The sequence below is a fragment of the Tamandua tetradactyla genome, chromosome 3 (genome assembly GCF_023851605.1).
Source record: "Tamandua tetradactyla isolate mTamTet1 chromosome 3, mTamTet1.pri, whole genome shotgun sequence".
NCBI classification, from domain to species: Eukaryota; Metazoa; Chordata; class Mammalia; order Pilosa; family Myrmecophagidae; genus Tamandua; species Tamandua tetradactyla.
This window is the reverse complement of record NC_135329.1, coordinates 170035284-170056519: the sequence shown is the minus strand read 5'-3', so window position 1 is coordinate 170056519 and position 21236 is coordinate 170035284. Positions and strand designations below refer to the sequence as shown.

General features: G+C 35.7%; 1 protein-coding gene across 1 annotated transcript in view; it reads left to right on the top strand.

The window, feature by feature from the left end:
* The window catches only part of DNAH7 (dynein axonemal heavy chain 7), a 339933-nt gene that overhangs the window by 12711 nt on the left and 305986 nt on the right, over positions 1-21236 (top strand). Inside the window, exons 3-8 of the mRNA XM_077154513.1 lie at positions 1745-1807; positions 4592-4700; positions 5459-5606; positions 13929-14004; positions 15284-15464; positions 17355-17430. Of these exons, the coding sequence (XP_077010628.1) occupies positions 1745-1807; positions 4592-4700; positions 5459-5606; positions 13929-14004; positions 15284-15464; positions 17355-17430 (653 nt within the window). The remainder of the gene's footprint in view (positions 1-1744; positions 1808-4591; positions 4701-5458; positions 5607-13928; positions 14005-15283; positions 15465-17354; positions 17431-21236) is intronic.

Genomic DNA, 21236 nt, shown 5'->3' with positions numbered 1-21236 from the left:
TTGAACTCTTACTTCAGACTCGCCATGTTCCAAGTGGTCAGTAGCTACCTGTGGTTAGTGGGTGGCGGTGGACAGTGCAGCTCTGAACAATACAGAGATAGCAGATGTAAGGAGCAGCCCCTCACTCCAGGTCTAAGGGAGAATGCTAGAGGAGCAAGTGTGAAAGAGCTGGTCCTTCCCTAGAGATTCAGGTCTCGTTGGAGAGGGTGTGTCTGTGGCCCACCTGCTGGCAAAGCAGTTTGCTGAGATGTAGCAGGCCTGAACTGGGAGGGGAGAAGGTGCTGGTTTGGATGCTAGAAAATCTGACACGGAAGCCACCACTTGTGGAAACCACCCACGGGGTGCCAGTGAAACTAGCTGGAGGTGCCCCACTCGGTCAGCTGCTCGGCCCTGGCCCAGAAGGTGCCCACGGGCAAGGGTGCTGACTGGTGGCAGGCACAGCATAGAGCACGCAGGAGAAAGCACTGGAAGCAGGAAGAAAGGCCTCTTCTTATTACAGTGCCCCTGTAGCACCCTTTATAGTACTATGCTCATTGGCAAAGAAGAAATGCTTACAGGGTCTAATCAGGTATCACAAGGAGGACAAAAAGGATGGATTTAGAGCTGAGGGGCAATAATTTGATTACTGGCAAAAGGTATAACTCGTATTAGTTGTTTTGTTGATCAAAGTATCATTCTCAACCATACTTCCCTTACCTAATGGAAATTCCTTCCATAGATTATTCTCTCCCCCACAGGAGGTAACTTTTCTCTGAAAGTTACTATCAAAAAGTACAAATACTACTATGGCAATTTGAGAGTGTGTTAATTTGAAAACAGTGTCACCTTAGAGTGGAACATTCTTGTCTGTCAATGATTATTATGTATAAAATAATATATATAATAATTAATATATAATGTATATAATAATTTTATAAAATATAATAGATGTATTTTAGCCATGGAGATGGAAGATAGGGATGAGTAAACCTTGGACTAGTTTCTGATAAATTCACAGAAAGGCTAACTAGATTTAGACAAATTCCTGGAAGATGTGATGATAAAAGTATTTACATACTTTAAAAAAAATAGTTTTATTTGCACACCATACAATATATCCTAGTATCATTGGCTTCTGATATCATCACATGGTTATGCATTCACCACCTTAGTCAATATAAGAATATTCCCATTTTTCTAGGGGGGAAAAAGAATCACATACTCCTCCCTTATATCCCCCTATTATTGACATTTAGTTTTCGTATAATGCCTTTGTTACAATTAATGAAAGAATATTATAGTATCACTGTTAACTATAGACCTTAGTTTGCATATACCACCCCATTATTAACACTTTGTAATAATGACATACCCTTGTTCTAGTTCATGTAAAAACTTGCTTATATTTGTGCAATTGACCACCATCATTATCCACTCCAGGTTTGGCTGAGTTGTACAGTCCCAGTTCGTGTCCTCTAGCTTTCCTTCTGGTGGCCTTCAGACCCTACCCTCCTTCTTTTGGCCATACTCACACTCAACTTTGTAAATTGCACCTACGGTCTTGCTAGCCTTGCCATTTTCCTTGATTTCCTTGCTAAAAGAAACCATTCTATACACATATTGAGGATTAGTAAAATAGTAGAATATATTTTTAAATATCTTGGATACTGTGTGCTTTACTTTAGAATAGATGCTCTGTAAAATTTGGTTGAGTGAGTGAATTTTAACATCAACAAAATAAAGTTTTTCATATTTTTTCATGCAGGAGAGATCAGTAAGCAAAGAAAAGCCCAAGGCACAAGAAAGAATTTTGCCACAGTTGTCTACGGTAATTTTTCTATACACTCTCATTCAATTTTTGCTCTTTAAAAAATGTTACTAGTTCTTAAACTTGAAAATAAGATACTGGTTTTGATGTTGAGTTCTGTGCTCCATTTGATTCTTTTTTCATGGAGAAATCCTGTGAGGTGCATATCTTAGGAAAAATAAATAATCTTGATGAACTAACATAAGTTATAATATCTTAGCATGTACAGAATATTTGAATAATCTGAATATAATAATTGCCAAGATTGAAGCACTGAAATACTGTACTGTAGAAGATTTCTCAGGTCTTGGCATTTTAAAGACTTTTTCACTCATGACTATAAACTATCATTGTCCTGAGAAGACGCAGTTGAGACATTTTAAATTGGTAATATGTTGGACAATATCAATTTTACTGTAAGAAATTCTACCGTCTAATAATTGTATTGGGTTGGCTGGCCTTCAGTTATGCTCCAATGACTCCTGGAAGTTGAGTTTTAGTAAGCATTCAATGTAAACATGATTTTGTTCTGAAAGATACTTTTAAAACCCAGAATGAGCAATAAAATTGAATTTGTGTTTCTTTATATAGAGAAAATTACTGATAGTTAACAATGAGGGACATTTTCCACTTAGAAAACAGGAATGAAAATTCTAATGTGAATGGTCTTAAAAGTTTCAAGATGCATATTTTAACTAAAAACCTATTTGCATTGGTCATGCCAAGATTATCAGACTGAGTTCTTTAGAATAGAACCATAATGTTTTCTCTAGTTCTTTAAAATCTATCTTAAGGTTTCTATTCTACTTGAAATGAAATAGGCATTTGCTTTCTTTAAAAATTTAGCAAAATTTTAATTTTTAATTTCTTTAAAAATTTGGCAAATTTTTAAACAAGGAAAAAGTAAAATTTGCCTTTTCTTTAGCATCTTATAAGTATACAGATTTCAAAAATCTCAGTTTAATTTCTAATTATTACTGAATAAGTACTCAGTGTCTGAGGTGAATAATAATCTCTTTTTGTCAGTGAAACATCTGAGTTTATGTTCATATTTGGCTTTATCTTGTAGTTTTCCTTCAGTGTTATTTGAGTTTTATGTCTTTTAGGGAAAACATAATTTGACAGATTTTTGTGAAATGACCCCTTGATTTTTAAAAATCTATCTTCATCTGAATATCAAGCTGTGTACTTGGACAAAGTTTTCCAGCGGTAGTTAAGATCCAGAGTGATTATCATCACCAACCTTTGTGCTCCTGCAGGTGACCCTGGTAGTTGAAATAAGGGATGACATGGCACTGGGCCTTCCCAGCGTCTCTGAGCAGTGACTGGATTCTCGCCTGTCCGCGCCCTCACTTACAGCACTCCCATGAATCTGTGTCCTCTGTGCATCAAGTTGAGGGTGCAAGGATGGAAGGGCACATGGAAGGATGGAAGAACACTGCCTTTTAAGTTGTCTTAGCTTGTTTTCCTGTGAAAAGAGGTGCCTCAAACAGGGACTTGTGTACAGGTAGTTAATTTGGGATGAGATCCCAGGAAGGAGGAGTAAGGGCCTGGGAAGAGTAAAGTGGAGTTGATAGAGAAGACAATGCAAGACCCATCATCAAGGCGGTTGGCTCAGTAGATAACTGGGGTGGCCCTGCTGTGACCTTCCGAGGAACGTGAAGAATGCTTCCTGGAATTGTACACCTGAGGATGGTCTGGGAGTAGCATTTTTCTCTCTGCTTCCATCTCCTATTGCTTGAGGGTTGTTCTGAAGGATGTTAACTCCCACCTACCTCTGGCTGCTGAGGTGTGTGTGTGCAGAGTGGGCTGCCCCTGGAGTGGTGAGCCATGGAGAAGCCCAAGGTAGAAAGCAGAGGACGTGTGCTTGAGGCAAAACTCTGCCATTCCCATGTGCCTTGAAGCCAGCAGAAAACTGTTCATTATGGCTGTATCTGGAGTCAGAGGCAAGGCCAAGATGATGGGAGAGGATCTGAGGCAGGTCATGGGAGTCGTCTGATAGAAAAGTCCGCAGAATTCCTTTTGGATCTGCCTCAGGAGAGTGCCAAAGCAGAGGGAAGGGAAGGCATATGACAGAGCTATCACCTGAGAGGAAGACACAGACTGAAATGTAATTATTAGTGTCACACAGAATCTACAAACAGAAAAATGTAGATTCTAATGCAAGTTTTACGTGACTGGGTTTATTGAAGAACTGTAGTGTCTAGCAACAGTAGGCCTTTGTTCTAGAATTGCGGATTAGTAGTTACCTTTGCAGAAGATGTGGGTGCTTTCCTGTCTGCCTCAGTTCCCAGTTCCCAGCCCTGAGGTTTCCTCTGTCATTTGTTGCTACCCTCCTGGATTGTGGAAGAATAAGAATTGGAATTCCTGCTAAACAATGGTATGAATTTGTGATTTGGCAGGAGCATCAAGGGCAGAGTAAAGCCATGAGAACAGGAAGACCTTTTTGGAGCTGGAATGCAGAGGGAGCTCATTAGCATTGAGGACCTACAGAGGGTGCCTCTCATTAAAGTCGAAGGCTGAGAAAATGCTTGCCATATTTGGAGATGAGCGGACTCTCTGGAATGAGCACCCGGTTTGTAGATACCAGATCCACACATCACATCAGCGGCATGGCCTTCCTTTATATCTGCTGTATGTCACATACCGCAGCCATTCTTAGGCTTGAATAAAATATGCTGTTGAGTGTTTATGTCTTTCTTATGATCTGTTATGAGAAAATGTCTGTGTTTATAAAGTACTCCTGGATTACATGCCTTTTTGTCTGAATTGTGCCATTAATGCTATTTCGATTTCATATTCTAGGTGAGTACGAAGCCTCAGTGGCAGCAAGCAGCACCATCATTTCACTTGAGTATAAAGCAGGATGATGATATTCCAGCTCAGTTTGGTGTTAAGAATGAACAGTCATATGGTAAGAACTTCCATATTCTGTTATTATTTAAGGAAACTTTCTGGATAAAAAGATCATATAACATTTTATTAATGGAATAATAAAATTGTAACACCTAAATTACATATTAAAGTAGAAAGGTTTCTCCCAAATAGTTTCCCTCTGAAAAATAATTGATTCCAGTTCACAGTTATTTCAGGCTGTGGTAAATGCTATAAAAGCTGATATTTTAGGAATTTGATGTTTATAATAAAACTTTGGTTTATATTGAAGTAAGAAATTGACTCTGCATCAAAGAACAAGAAGTTTTTTCCTAAAAGGGATTTTATTTGTTATAAACATTACTTCCAAATTAGTCATTTTGGTGTTTTCTATTATTTTGCTCTTATTTAATATAGTATTCATTGAAGTAATTCCATTTTCTATTAACATTTTTTTCGTGGTTCTTTAAATTTTTTTAATATTTTGTTTATATCACAATTTTAGCCTTGTTCATTTTAAGAAGATAGAGATGTAAAAATACAATTGTAATTTTGAGTTTATTAGCATATTTAATCAAAACATAAAATAAATTAATCGCATATTCTTGAAATAGAGGCTTCTATTATGATGACACAAAGCTGAAGTATTTAACTTCCCAGTAATGAAAAAAAATAAACTATATTATGGTCATTTGAGATTTTAAAACAAGTAATTCTTTCTTTAAAAGGTGCTTTAACATTTTATTCTAAGTGTTTTGGCTTATTTTTTAAATAACAAACCGTACTTTCTTATTTAAGCTGAATATATGGAACTCTTTGGAAAAAAAGGCAGATTACTCAACCAAGTTGATGACAGTGGTCCTGGACCATCTACTTCCAAGTCAAAGGCCAAATCTCCACATAAAGAACGAGAAAACTTTAGAAGTACTCTTGTTAATGTCATTATGTAAGTTCCAGAAATCTAAAGTTAAGGCCCTTGGGAACTTTGTCTCTAAAATTATTGGAATTCTGTGCGTCTGTAAGGCCTCAAAGCGTTGTTGGAATGAGGTCAGAGTATAAATAAAGAATGAAAGATAGAGCTTAATCCTATTAAGTGTGTCCCACTTTTAAATATCATGGTCTATAAAGGTACCAGTGTTAATTCTCGATGTTTCTTGAGAGAGCAGAATTTCTGAGCATTCTGGTTATAGCCATGTAGTCATGGTGGCTGGTGGAAGATTTGGGACGTTTTGTAGTTTCGTTTTGCTGTTGCTTGTCTGCTCAGGTGGTGTGGAGACATCCCCGAGCTGTGGGATCCTTGTGTAGAAAAGGGATTGGACTGAAGTGACCAGCGGTGTTAGCAAGGCCCATGCTTGCCCAGGTCTATGTTTTATAACAGTTTGTGAGGAGCATTAGTTCCTCTTTGCCTTCTTCCTCACAAATTTGTGCTGGTTGCTTAGTACCCTGTTTTGTTTAACGGGGATGCTCTGCACTCAAACTCCGTGTGTGAAACAGGTGGAGTTTCCTGGTAGAGTGTGGAAGCCCGCCCACTGAGCCCTGGTTCCCTGCCCCTGGACGGCTCTGTACTGCTGGATGGTCATCTTGGAAGGAGTACCCTGGGTACCGTGTGCCTGCAAAGGGCAAGAGGGATATTTGTGGGAGTCCTTTGCAGCAGATTGAGGGTGCTTGCCTCTACTCAAGTGCTTTTGAGTTTGCTTTTGTCAGGTGCCTGAAGAATATTAACAGCTTAGCCCCTTTATTATTGATTTCTTGACTTAAGCGCTCTCAGGTCATACAGGCAGTGTAAAACCTACCCATGGTGGGGCAGGCCTCTGGTTACAAATTCTTACAAGAAACTTTCTCCTATCCAGAGCCCTGGCTAGGGTAGATAAGCTTTCTTGGTTTCCAGCTTTATGCAGGGATCTCAGTTTGAATTGTCCCATTTACTCAGGCCTGAGATAATCATTATCTTCCTTATGAGATCATTAAAATCCAAGACCCTGCCCCAACGAGGGCTGCCAGAGCAGTCAGTCCTTTGCTGAGCACTCTGTCTTGCCATTTCTTTTTTTAAATCTTTCCCTTCCCCGGTATTCCCTTTCCTTCTTGTGAGCTCAGCTATGCATTTAAAAAAGAGCTTTGTGATTTATTATCCAGTATTTATAGAATTTTACTGGGAGGTTTTTGAGATTATCTTTGCTGCTGTGTTATAAAAAATGAAGTCTAGTTTTGGCCGCTTTATGTCATTTTTTGTTGTTGTGCCTTTTATAAACAGGATATAGATAGATTTATTAAAATTCAGTCTTGGAGCATGTTTAATAACCATTTATATTTATAGGTATTGCTTGTATATGTACTTCTATCAACTTTTGTGTTTACCATATATTGCCTTTGCTTATTTTTTCTTCCTTTTTTCTATTGAATTGGATTTTCTCCTTTATTTTTGTTGATTTAAAAGCTATCAAATATATATCTAAGTGTTTATCCTCACATATAAAACTACATACCTGATGTTTTTGAAAATGTAAAAATCATTTTCTTAGTCTTTTCTCTGAATGACATGAAAGGACCTTAGAATGTTTTCACTTAGCTCTAAATTTTCTTTTTTGTTTATCATGTGATGATTGTTTTATATTTCAGTTCCACCAAGTTACATAAACTGTCTCTTCATTAAAAAAAATTACACTTATATAGATTTTCTAAAATGTTTTCTGGTTTTATACAGCCTTTAGTAGTTCTTTCAGTGAGAGCCTGGGGTATTAAATTCTAGACTTTCCATTTTGTAAAGTTTCACTGTTGCTCTTGAATTAATAATTAAGCCGGCTACAGAATTAAAGAATAAGCTTTTGTAATTATTTTCTCCGAGTTTGTGGCTTGTCTTTTCATGTTCTTAATGTTTTTTGAAAAGCAGTTATTTTGAAATTTGATAAAGTTCAGTTTAACAATTTTTTGCCTTTATGGTTCATGCTTTTGAAGTCATATATAAGAAATCTTTTCCTATACCAGGTCAGAGTGATTTTCTCCTATATTTTCTTTTAGAAGCTTTAAAGTTTTAGCTTTTACACTTGCGTACATTATCTATTTTTGACTTAATCTTTGTCTGTAATTTGAAATAACAGTTGAGGTTCAATGATTATCCAAATGTTTCAGCTCTATTTGTTGAAAAGATTATCCCCATTGATTTATCTCGGCATGTTTGCTGTAAATCATTTGACCAAATATGTGGGGTCTATTTATGTCCCACTGGTTATATGTCTGTCTTTATAACAATACCACATTATCTTCCTCGATTTTTGCTCTTCCTTCTTTTTTAATACAGACATTTAGGGCAATAAATTTCCCTCTTCGCACTGTCTTTGCTGCATCCCATAAGTTATGATATGTTGTGTTTTCATTTTCATTTACCTTAAGATATTTACTGATTTCTCTTGTAATTTCTTCTTTGACCCACTGATTGTTTAAGAGTGTGTTATTTAGCCTCCATATATTTGTTTATTTTTTGACCCTCTGCCTGTTGTTGATTTCCAACTTCATTCCATTATGATCTGAGAAAGTGTTTTGTATAATTTTAATCTTTTTAAATTTATCGAGACTTGCTTTGTGACACAGCATATGGTCTATCCTTGAGAATGATCCATAAGCACTTGAAAAAAATATGCAACTTGCTGCTGTGAATGTAATTTTCTATGTCTGTTAAGTCTAGTTTATTTATTGTACTATTCAAAATCTCTCTTTCTTAATTGGTTCTCTGTCTAGATGTTCTATCTGTTGATGAGAGCAGTGTATTGAAGTCTCAAACTATTGTTGTAGTGGTGTCTACTTCTCCCTTCAGTGTTGTCAGTGTTTCCTCATATATTTTGGGGCACTCTGGCTCAGTACATAAATATTTATGATTTCTGTCTTCTTGATGGATTATTCCTTTTTACTAATACACAGTGTCCTTCTTTGTCTCTTAATTGGTTTACATTTGAAGTCTAATTTCTCAGATATTAGTAAAGCTACTCCTGCCCTTTTCTGGTTGTTGTTTGCATGAAATATCTTTTTCAAACCTTTCACTTTCAATCTGTTTTTGTCCTTGGGTCTAAAGTGAGTCTTTTGTAGACAGCATATAGATAGGCCCTGTTTTTTAATCCATTCTGCCAGTTCAAGTCTTTTGATTGGAGTGTTTAATCCATAAACATTTAATGTTTTTACTGTAAAGGCAGTACTTTCACTATTTTGATTTGGATTTTATATGACATGTCTTTTTTTTTCTCTTTTTACATTTACTGAATAGTCTTCATTTACACATTTTTCTCCAGACCTCTCTTTCCTGTCTTTTACTATCTGCCTGTAGTGCTCGCTTTAGTATTTCTTGCAGAGCTGGTCTCTTAGGCACAAACTATCTTAGTGACTGTTTGTCTAAAAATATTTTAAACTCTCCTTTGGTTTTGAAGGACAATTTTTCTGTGTATAGAATTCTTGGTTGGCAGATTTTCTCTTTCAGAATTTTAAATATAACATACCGCTGCCTTCATGTCTCCATGGTTTCTGCTGAGAAAGCCACACATAGTCTTATTGAGCTTCCCTTACATGTGATATATTGCCTTTCTCTTGCACTTTCAAAAATCTCTATTTATTTTTTACTTTGACAGTCTGATTAGTAAGTGTCTTGGAGTAGGCCTATTTGGATCTATTCTGTTTGGGGTAAGCTGTACTTCTTGTATCTGTAATTTTATGTCTTTTCACAAAAGATGGGGAATTTTTAGTGATTATTTCCTCCCTTATTCTTTCTGCCCCTTTTCCCTTTTATTCTCCTTTTGGGACATGCATAACATATATATCCATGTACTTGATGTTGTTATTCAGTTTCCTGAGACCCTGCTCATATGTTTCCATTCTTTTTCCTGTCTGTTCTTTAGAGTGTAGGATTTCAAACGTCTGCCCTCTAGTTCACTAATCTTTTCTTCTGCCTCTTCAAATCTGCTGCTGAGGTCTCCATTGTTGTCTTCATCTCTTCTGTGGTAACTTTCATTCCCATAATTTCTGCCATTTGTTTTTTCAAGCTTTCAAGTTCTTCTTTATGTTCTCCCAATTTCTTCTTTATAGCTTTCATCTCTTTTGCCATATCTTCCCTCAACTCATTGATTTGATTTTTGATGTTCTTTTATATCCTTGATTAGTTGTTTGAACATCCTTCATTAGTTATTTCAACTCTTGTATCTCATTTGAAATGTTGGTTTGTTCCTTAGGCTGGGCTATATCTTTGATTTTCCTAGTAGGAAATTTTGAAATTTGAAATTGTCCTAGTAGGACTCATTATTTTTATACTGATGTCTAGGCATTTGGTTTCCTTAATTTATTCTGGGGGTCGTTTTTTCTCTTTTACCTAGGGTTTTCTCGTTGGTGGCTTTGTTCTCTATTTGTTCTTTGGCATTCAGTTCAATTTATTCTAGACCTCTAGCATAGCTTCTGTTTAACTGATCAACATTTTTCAGCTCCTGTTTTTCTGGTTCTTGCTCTGCCTATATGGAAACTTTCTTTGGGGAGGGGCTCCCCAGATATGATTGATCCCAGTCAGATTTTCCCAGACCAGGCAGGCCCCATATCTCAGGAAGTTGGTGTAATCAGTATCAGGTTTCCCTGAGGGTGAGACCCAGCAGGTTGTCAGAATTTCCTATGAAGCCTCTAGATTCTGTTCTTTTCCTGTCCTGCTCAAGAGGTAGCTCTTGTCACACCTTAGCTTCCCACCAGCTTAAAGTGATGCAGTGTCTTTAATTTTCAGCAGCCCTGTCAGGGATATGGTTGATACAGAAGCCGAGGTAGAAGGGGGGCTTAGATTGCTTCTAAACAAACAGCCCCTGGGGCCTGAATTCTCTGAAGGAGAACCACCTCTTGAGCTTGGCCCTGCCCCCTTTTTTGGGGGGGTAAAATTGATTCATTGGTTTGTCTCTGAGACCTGTCTTATCTCAGCCCTTGCCTGGGTCCTGCTGATAATTGAGAATGCCTGGGGCTTTCTCTAATGAACCACTTGGAATAGTTGAAAATAAGATTAAATGAAAGAAAGAATAAGATAAATCCCTTTTCAGAATCTGTTCCTGGGAGGGACACCAGTCTGCAGCTTTTGAGACTTTCAGTTCTGTGTGGGATCTCAGCTGCTCTCTCCATTCCAGACTGGTATATGATGTGTGTCTAGTCACTGAAGTCCCCTCAACAGTTGTTTCATACAGTTCTTGGCTATTTACTAGCTGCCCTGGAGGACAAACTAAATTCCACACCTCCTACACCACTATTTTGCCCCACCCTTAATTTTACCATGTTATCTCGATTACTGTAGTTTTATAGTATATTTTGAAATCACATAGTATATGTCCTCAATTTTATTCTTCTTTTTCAAAATTTCTTTGGCTATTTTAGGTCTTTTTCATTCATATACATTTTAAAATCAGTTTGTCCATTTCTGCCTTGCTCCCTGCCCCTGCCCCAAGAAAAGCCTGCTGGGATTTAGTAGGGATTGCATTGATTTCACAGATCAATTTAGGGTTAATTGCTATTTTAGTAGTATTGAGTCTTGCTGTCCATGAGCGTGGTATTTTTCTCCATTTATTTGGATCTTTAATTTCTCTCCGCAATGTCTTATGTTTTCAGTGTATATGTCTTGTGCTTCTTTTGTCAAATTTATTCCAAAGTATTTTATTATTTGTATTTTTTTGTCAATAGAATTATTTATTTAATTTCATTTTCTGATTATTCTTTGCTAGTATGCAGAGAAATCAATTGATTTTGATGTATTGATCTTGCATTCTGAGATCTTACTGAACTTGCTTATTAGTTCTAGATTCTTTTAAATGGGTTTCTTAGGATTTTATGCAAATAAACAGTTTTATTTCTTCATTTCTAGTCTGGTTGCCCTCCTCTCATTTTTTTCTTTCCATTTTTCACTGATTAGGTCCTTTGGTACATTGTTGAAGAGAAGTGGTAGGACTTGGTCCTAGTCTTAGGGGGAAAGCAAGCAATCGTTCATATTCATGTAGGATGTTACCTGTAAGGGTTTGTTTTGTTTTGTTTTGTTTTGTTTTGTTTTGCATGGGCAGGCACCAGGAATCAAACCCGGGTCTGTGGCATGGCAGGTGAGAAGTCTGCCTCCTGAGCCACTGTAGCCCGCCCAGCTGTGAGTTTTTAAGATGCCCTTTATCAGGTTGAGGAAATTCCCTTCTGTTTCTAGTTTGTTGAGTGTTTATACTATGAGTGAGTTCTGTATAGTTGTCAAATGCTTTTTCTTTAACCATTGAGATAGCATTTGATTTTTGTCCTTTATTTTGTGAATTTGATGTATTATTGCATTAATTGCTATTCAGATGTTGAACCGATGTTTCCTTCCTCTTACTTAGCCATTGTTTATAATCCTTTTCATATGTTTCTAGATTTTATTTGCTGATATTTTGTTAAAGCTTTTTGAGTCTCTATTCATAAATGGTATTGATCTGTAGTTTTCTTATTATGTCTTTGCTTTGATATCAGGACATTACTGGCCTCATAAAATGAGCTGGGAAGTATTTCTACTGTTTTTATTTTCCAAATGAGTTGTGTGGGATTGGTAATATTTATTATTTAACTGTTCAATACAATTCATTAGTGAAGCCATCTAGCCATTTATAGGAAGATTTTAACTAGTAATTCATATAGTTCACTTGATAAAGATCTATTCAGATTTTTAATTTATTTTTGAATCATGTTTGGTACTTTTTGTCTTTTAGGAATGTGTTAATTTCAACTAAGTTGTCTACATTTCTGACATAAAGTTGTTCAATAACCACACTGTTTTCAGCCTTCTTACTTATCTCTTCCTTTTGTTCCTGCTGACTCAGAGATGAGAACCTTTCTAAAGGTCTCAAAAGTAGATGATGGATTGCTCTTTGCATGAGTTATGTGCTGTGGTATTTTCAGTTGTTTCATATGTCCCCTATCTTCTTTCCATGTTCCATAAATTTATTGAAATAACCTCAACTGATGATGTATCTTCTATTCTCTTCACAATCAAGGGTTAAAATTACTATCATTTTCACAGGACAAGTTGAAAAGGGGATGCTCATGCCACCAGATGAGAAAATAATTAACATGGTTCTTTTCATTTTTGAGAAATTCGGTACATAATATTTTCTGTTTAACCAGGCTAAGTGTTTCCTACATTTATTGTCTTATTTCTGAATGAAATGTTGTATTGGAAGGAGCATGGCAGTTGGAAACATTATGTACTAAATTATACTGAGACATTACCAAATCCTTTACTCTTTTCCCTGGTCCATGTAATTGAAGAGAAAAATGTAAAGTTCACAAAGTATTGTATTTCTGCATTTTCAAGAGATGAATGGAATTAGAAGATTCATTCTGAGTACTTAGAATGAGTTATATATACCATAAGGAATGGTATAATCAATAAACCTCCAATCTCTACTCACTGGGAAGTTAGTGGGAATGAGTATTTTATTTATATCATCCGTGACCACATTTATCTCAGAAAAAGGTGGAATCCAGAGCATGATACATTTAATGATAAGGATGTTAAAGGGTAGGCCATGGTGGCCCAGCAGGCAGAGTTCTCACCTGCCATGCTGGAGACCCAGGTTGGAGACCAGGGTTTGATTCCCTGTGCCTGCCCATGCAAAAAAAAGATGTTAAAGCTATCCCAGAACAACTTGTAATTGTTCCTGAAGATGTAAACTATACCTTTATCAATAGTGGAGCCCTAGAACAAGTTGCAAAATGTAGCTCATATCTGGCATAGATTTAGAATTGAATTATAGCTACAAACATTGTAGTATTACATGAACACTTAGTCAATAATGAATGCATAGAAGCACATGAGCTTCTATAACCCTGGTTCCTAACTTAGTGTCTCTAAATATCTGAGAAACGGTCCTTTGACGAAGATGCCTTTGTAAAACTGCATTTAAAGTCTTCTCTATCAGTGCTCCTTTATGGCCCATATTTATAAATAACCACAACTACTATAAAAGTAATATAAGAACAGTCCTATACAAGCTCAAAGAAGAGAGAGCTTAGTTTTAAAGGAATGAGTAAAGCCACCAAGTAGGATGTGGCCCGTGAATAAGGCCTCGCAAACCATTTCTAATACAGCTGTCTCTTTATGAATAGAGAAAGTAATCTGAGAGAAAAATGAAACCCAACAAATAAGTATACTGTGTTCTTATGATTTAATAAAAGTCAGCACTGGTGTTTTATACATTGTTATAGATATATATTTTAACTGCCCTTGATATACATTTGAATAGTATGTTTATTATTTTCTCAGGCAACAGGACTCACCTGCCCCTGATGAAATCTCATTTCCAAAAATGACTTCTTCTGCGATAGAGAAAGACATCTTGGTAACAGGCTATTTCTTTTTTCAGTACAATTGAAAAAAAGGAAACATTTAAAGATGCTCTGTAAATATGTCAATAATCATTTGATATTACTCTATGCTGATCTCTGTGTACTCTCTGTGGCTGTAGGAGTATACAGACGTTTTCACAGAATTACTCTATTTAATTAATGGAGAAAAGCATATCACATTTTCACATATTTACAGAACACTAAACTGTAATTCAGCATGGGCTCTATTAAGTGCATTACATATTTGATAGTATCAACTGGTGTTTTCCCGTGCATTTATGAACTGAGATAGGAGCTTTAATTTTCATGAAAAATTATTTATTTTTTAAATTTAGGAAATTTCAGAATTGCCTAAATGAATTTCACAAAATACTTCTGATTTAAAGTATTTTGTTCTGCTAAAATCTTACTTTTGCTCCCTTGCCACCTAATATCACAATTAAGGAATCTCAGGTCTGCTTGATCCTTATGTTAAAGCTCGCCTTGGTCATGTATAGCTATTACATGTTTTTGTTTTTTTAATGAGAAATTATTTTAATTGTATAATGTATCCTTTTAAAGAATGTTAGTCTGTTTTATATATAGCAGTGTTTCAAGGATTTAAATACAGAAGATATTTTTAAAGTGCAAATTTCAAAGACTTTAGCATTGCTACTTTGAAAGTAGTTAAATGTTTAAATATTTTTCTAATAATTGACATAAAAATTTGTGAAAATATATTAAGTTAAAATTTGCATTATTAGAGAAATAATACTATATTTCAAAATGAATATTTTATGCATACCTAAAATAGCAGCTGTAAAACTATAAGGGAATACGAATAGGTTAATTGGCAATTTCCTAAATTGTATTGAATAATATTCCTGAGTATAAAGTGTATAGGTACTGGATTTGCTTGTAACTTTTAAGAGCTACTTCTGATTATAAATAATAAAAGGACAAAAACATATCACATTTTCACGTATTTACAGAACCAAACTCTAATTCAGCATGGACTCTATTAAGTACAGTATATATTTGATAGTATCAGTTGGTGTTTTCCCGTACATTTATGAACTGAGATAGGAGCTTTAATTTTCATGAAAAATTATTTATTTTTTAAATTTAGGAAATTTCAGAATTGCCTAAATGAATTTCACAGAATACTTCTGATTCATAAATATTTTGTTCTGCTAAAATCTTACTTTTGCTCAGTAATTTTATTTTTCATAAACACAATTCTTTTATTATACTATTAAACCCATCTATATTTTCCCTATCTCCTTCGTTTAGAGGTATTACTATTATATTCACCATGGAATTGACACAGACCATGTAGCCCCAATGGAAGATTCTTGGCTGGAACATGTATTAAACTTAGTCCCCAAACATCTGAAAGTCCTCACTGAGAGCATACTTGTATTGTCAGATGAAATGAGAGAAGATTATCTTCTTAGTGTAAAAAAATCCATAGGTAAAGTGAAATTTCTCTTTGCTTTCTAATTTGAATACCTCTTCATTAAAAATAAAATATTTATTTGTATTGGAAGTTAATGCCTGTATTTTAAATTCCTTGGTATATTAATTCTTGGTAAAATATCTTGGTGTATTAATTCTTCTCTTTCATTGCTGGTACATTCTTAAGGTTGTAAGCAAATTTCATTAGTGAAATACAGTAAAAAAATAAGAAAACCATCTTTCTATTTATAGGAATATATTCTCTCAACAAAGAACAGATTTAATTTTAAAATTTATGTTCAATCCCTGAAAATATTACTATGTGCCTTACTTATGCAAGACAATAGCAGCTTATAAAGTCTCTCCCTTTAAACTGCTCCCTTCCTTCGAGAATCTTATAGTGTAGATGTGAGAGACAAGATATACATATCTATATGAATAACTATCTTTAAAAAAGCAATAACAATGAGCATTAATATTGTTGGTGTCATAAATTAGAATGTAATTACTTTCAAAATTGTTGCTATAGCGCACTGGTTGGCAAACTAGAGGCCATAGGCCAAACCAGCCCACTCCCTACTTTCGTAAATAGAGTTTCACTGGGACACAGCCAGATTCATTTGTATATTGTCTGTGGCTGAATTTGAGCTACAAGGATGGAGTTGTATAGTTGTGACAGATACTGTGTGGCCCACAACACTGAAAATATTTACAATCTGGCCCTTTGCCAAAAAAAAAAAAAAAAAAAATTACTGACCTTTGGTAGACCAGTAGACCCTAAGGTTGACTTAGGACCAATTTCTTGCCTGACCTGAATCAAAATCTATGGAGGTGGGGCCTTAGGATCTATATTTTTATAAAAGGTTCTCCAGTTGGTTGTGATCTTCAGTCTGGCATAATGGATGCTATTTTCAAAAGTTGGAGAAATCATAATGCTTTGGAGGTTTAGGAACCCTTTGGGGATGAGGGTATTCATTACATTTAAGACTCTTACTGAGTATCCTGGTAATATAAAAGTAAAGATCCAAATTCCTGTCCCCAAAATGTTCACAGTTAATGAGGGAGATGGACAAATCAGAACACTTAGGATAAAGATAGTAAGTGGGATGAGGTGGCAAATCAGTGACATGCTCGATGCTGGAAGAGATCATTCCTGATTTGTGAATTTTGAAGGATGAGGAACAGTTTATCGGGAGAACTTGCTTAGCCCAGGAAATGGTGTCAAGGACGGCTCTTCTTCAGTTTGTAAGCAAAATGCACCAAAATAGGGTGCATTTTGGGAAAGGGACAGAATGAGAAGGGCTAGTATGCCTTTTTAATGGTATTTGAACTCTATCAAGTAGGTAATGGAGAGTCTTTGAAGGATTTTAAGCAAGGGGGTAACAGCATATTTGCATTTTATAAAGTTGCATCTTGAAAGACGTCTAGAATTAAATAGACCACGAAAGACAGACACAGGGCTAACTTGCTTTACTGATTTTATAAAAGATTGTTTATGTTCTTATGCAATCTAAAAGAGAACAACAAGGCAATATAGTATCTTTCTTCAGCAAAAGAAAATTAGTGCTACTCTGTATTGTTGACCTGCAATGAAAAAAAAACTGCTTTGGGTGGATATTTATAAAGGAAAATGTAATATTAAAAGCAATTATCATTTTCAGATGAAAGAACAGGGACCTGTTGTTAAGAAAGGGACCATACACCCTCAACGACACAGACATGATATATATTTTCTCATAAAAAATGTTTTATTTTCTTTTATTTATAAAAGCACTACTGGCTTGTTATTTAAAAACTTTAATATAATTTAAACCATTAATTTTAATTTAATTATTTTTGCAATTGCTTAGACATATACTATAGTTGATATAAGGTTATTTATTAAAACCATTCCATTTTATTTTAGTTGATTTTGTTTTAAAAGACCCAAGAGAACAAGAAGATGATAAAAAGCAAGATGATCTTCTACCCCATCGTGCTGAGTAAGCTATCAGGTTTCTTTAAGAATATAGAGAATGTGACCATTTCTGTTATATGCATATATATTTATATACTGGTTGTATTTTTTCTTATGTATAACTGATTATTCTTACTATCTTTGTTTATTGATGTGTTTAAGCCTTATGTTATATCTACATATTGATAAATAGATGAGTAGACAGATAGACAAGTAGATAGATGGGCATATAATTCCTTAGAGGCAAGATGTCTTTGTATCTTCACAGCTCCTAGCATTGGTTGCAGATAAGGTAGGGACATATAAGCTTTATGGCAATTTAGTGCACAAAACCACATAAGGAACACAACAGAAAATATACACATGTAAACTATTTACTATGTGTATTAAGATATAGAATACATAGGAGGAAAATCCATGTGCTATACTTTTCCATAAAAATAATTAATATCTCAAATAAATTCTTAAATAGATTGAAGAATGGAACTTAGATTGATATTATTAAGTAGGCAATTCAATTTTACTCTTTCTTTTCTGTCATTTAAAAGTGTCCTGAATTGTCTACTATAATAACAACAACATCAAAATGTCATGTAGCCATTTTCACGAATCTCAAGGGAAACAGCTTTTCACCTGGGGAAAGAAAAAATCATCTTTTATAACTATACGGTGGTGTGGATACAAATGAAAAACTGAATTAAATTTACTATGTAATAAAACAAGGTTAAGTGTTTAAAATCCATGAGAATAAAGACTTCTTAGACATAAACTAAAATGTAAATGTTTAAATAGACTCTGAAAGCTGAAGATAAAACGTCCTTTATATAAAAGATGAACATTCAGGTCATTAGAGTTGCAGAAGAAATGTCCTTAAAGAAAATGTTAGAACTTCCAAGGAAGATGGCAGAGTAGGGACTTCAGGGTTCACTTCTCCTCAGAAGCAGCTAGTGGACAGGCAGGAACTGCCTGAAACAACTGTTTTGGGGCTCCAAAGGCCAAGGAATGTGGAACACATCCAGAGAAGAATGGGGGTAAGACGCAGAGAAACTGGTGAAGAACTGTGAATAGCTCGCTCTGTAGCAGCTGCCAGTACCCTTCCCCCATTCTAAAGTGAGCCACCTTGGCTGCTATGGATGGAAACGGACATGTAGGTCACCTTCCCCAAGACCGTGGCTTTTGATCAGCAAATTTGGATTGCTGATTCCTGGCTTAGTTGCTGTCTCATGCAAGCCTGGACAGAGACAGCCACAGCCATTGTTTCAACTCCTCCTCTGACAGGGGCAGAGACGGTGGAGTTTTAAAGACACTGTGCTTCCTTAGGGATACTGGGAACAATTTGCTGAAGCGCGCCATCTGCTGGGCAGACCAGGAAAGCACAGTTTTGAAGAGTTATCAGAAAGGCTTTGGCATCTTTCCTAACCTTCTTCCCAAGGTTCTTTGGAGCTGGTCTGCGCCCCCTTTGTGGGTCTCTAGCCCTGTTTTGGTTGGGGAATACTGACTTTGGAAAATTCTCCCGGGGGTGACCCTCCTCCCCGAATTTGCCCTTTAGGTAAAAGCACTAAAGCAATAAAAGGAGTGTAAAAAACAATATAGAGGCAAACCCAAAACAAGCAAAACAGATCAAGACTCCTGGAGGAGGAAAAAATTCTGGGGATGAAACAATTGCACAAATTGTAAAATCTTAAAAATTGTGCTGCATATCCAGGGTAAGAATCACATTAAGAAGAGCTGAAAAAATCTGATCAAACAGGGACAATTCTAAGGCCAAGAGTAGGTGGAGCTGAGTGCAAAGAAGAGACATAAGACTAAACCAGTCAACTAAACCTAGCTGGGGGAGAAACTGACCTTCAGAGTAAAGTCATCAAGATAATCAGATGCCTAGGCATCAGCAAAACACACACACACACACACACACACACACACACATATAAATACAAGTCATATTCAAAAACAGGAAGATATGGCCCAGTTAAAGAGACGAAACTTCAGAGGAGAATTTGAAACAACTTATCAACGATGTTCAAACAAATCTCCTAAATCAATCCAAGGAGATAAAGGAAAATATGGCTAAAGAGATGAAGGATATTAAGAAGACACTTGGTGAGTATAAAGAGAGTTCTGTAGGCCGAAAGGAAAAGACAGGAGAGGCTTGGAGTAAAGTGTAGAAATGAAGATTATCAGTAAGGGTAACTAAGAGTGTAAAAAGAGGACAAAAATGAAATACCACATAAAAAAACAAAGCATAAAATGGTTGAAAGAAGTACTGCCTTTATAGTAATTGCATTGAATGTTAATGGGTTAACTCCTTAATCAAAAGACACAGATTAGCAGGTTGGATAGAAAAAGCATGAGTTAATTATATACGGTCTACAAGAGACTCAACTTATAACCAAAGACACAAATAAGTTGGAAGTACAAAGTTAGAAAAAGATATTCTCTGCAAACAGTAACTTAAAAGAGCTGGGGTAGCTATTCTAATATCAGGCAAAATTTAATTTAAATGCAAATCTGTATTAAAAGATAAGAAAATGGCCAAAAGGGGGGAAAGAAATGTAACTAATAAAGTATCAGTGGCAGAGCGAGTGTAAATAGAGGCGAGAGAATACTCTGGAGGTGACTCTTACGCAAGTTTCAGTTAGGTCTTGCTACCTATCAACCTGCCAACCTCCAACCAGGACTATTCCAACCAATCCTAAAGAACACCTAGGGCAATATATAAGATTCCACAAGGATTCCATGTACTAGAGTAACTTTCCAGAAACCTACAACCTCCAGATGGGTCCCTGGACCAGATAAGTCTTGAAACCTAGCCCAGCCTCTCCAGAACATCAGAGAGTTCCATATCTACCCCCTGTTAGTGACAGACCCTTCCGATATAAAAAAGTTAGAATGGCCATAGGCCAAACACCCCTAGAGAGAGGGATGGAAAGATCAAAGGTGATGGTGGAGTTATACAGTGAAGATAGGATTTAACAAATGAATATGAATGCTGAATCATTAAATTGATATCTCTTTTAGTCTCCAGTATCTTAGAGCAGCTAAGTGTAAAAACCTAAAATTGTGGAATTGTAACCCATATCAAACTCTAAAATCTGTTCTAAAACTAATTGTGGTGCTGTGCTTTGAAATTTATTGCTTTTTGAATATGTTATTTTTCACAAAAAAGAAGGAAAAAAAGTCGATTGTGATGATAAAAAAATCTTTAAGTCTTCTAGCCTCCTATATTCTGGAGCAGCTAGAAGGAAAAATCTGAGAAGATTGTATGGTAGCCCATGACAAACTCTGGGATCTGTTCTGTAACTACCTGTTGAAGAGTGCTTTGAAAACTATTGCTTTTTTATTCTTTGCTTTGTATATATGTTATACTATACAATAAAAAAAGTTTAAAGAAAAAGATAAGAAAGGACACTATATATTAATAAAAGGGGCAATTCACCAAGAAGAAATAATAATCATAAGCATTTATGTACCTACCCAAGACTCCCCAGAAAACATGAGATAAACACTGGCAAAACTGAAGGGAGAAATGGACACCCCTACAATAATAGTTGAAGATTTCAATATGCCACTCTTACCAGTATGTAGAACATCTAGACAGGATCAATAAGGAATCAGAGAATTTGAATAATATGAAATATGAGCTAGACCTAACAGAAATATATAGAACATTGCATTCCAAAGCAGCAGGATATACATTCTTCAAACATGCTAACGGATCATTCTTCAGTATAGCCCACACATTGGGTCACAAAAAAGGTCTGATTAAATTTTAAAAAAATTGAAATCACACAAAGCACTTTCTCTGCCCATAATAAATGAAGCTGGAAATAA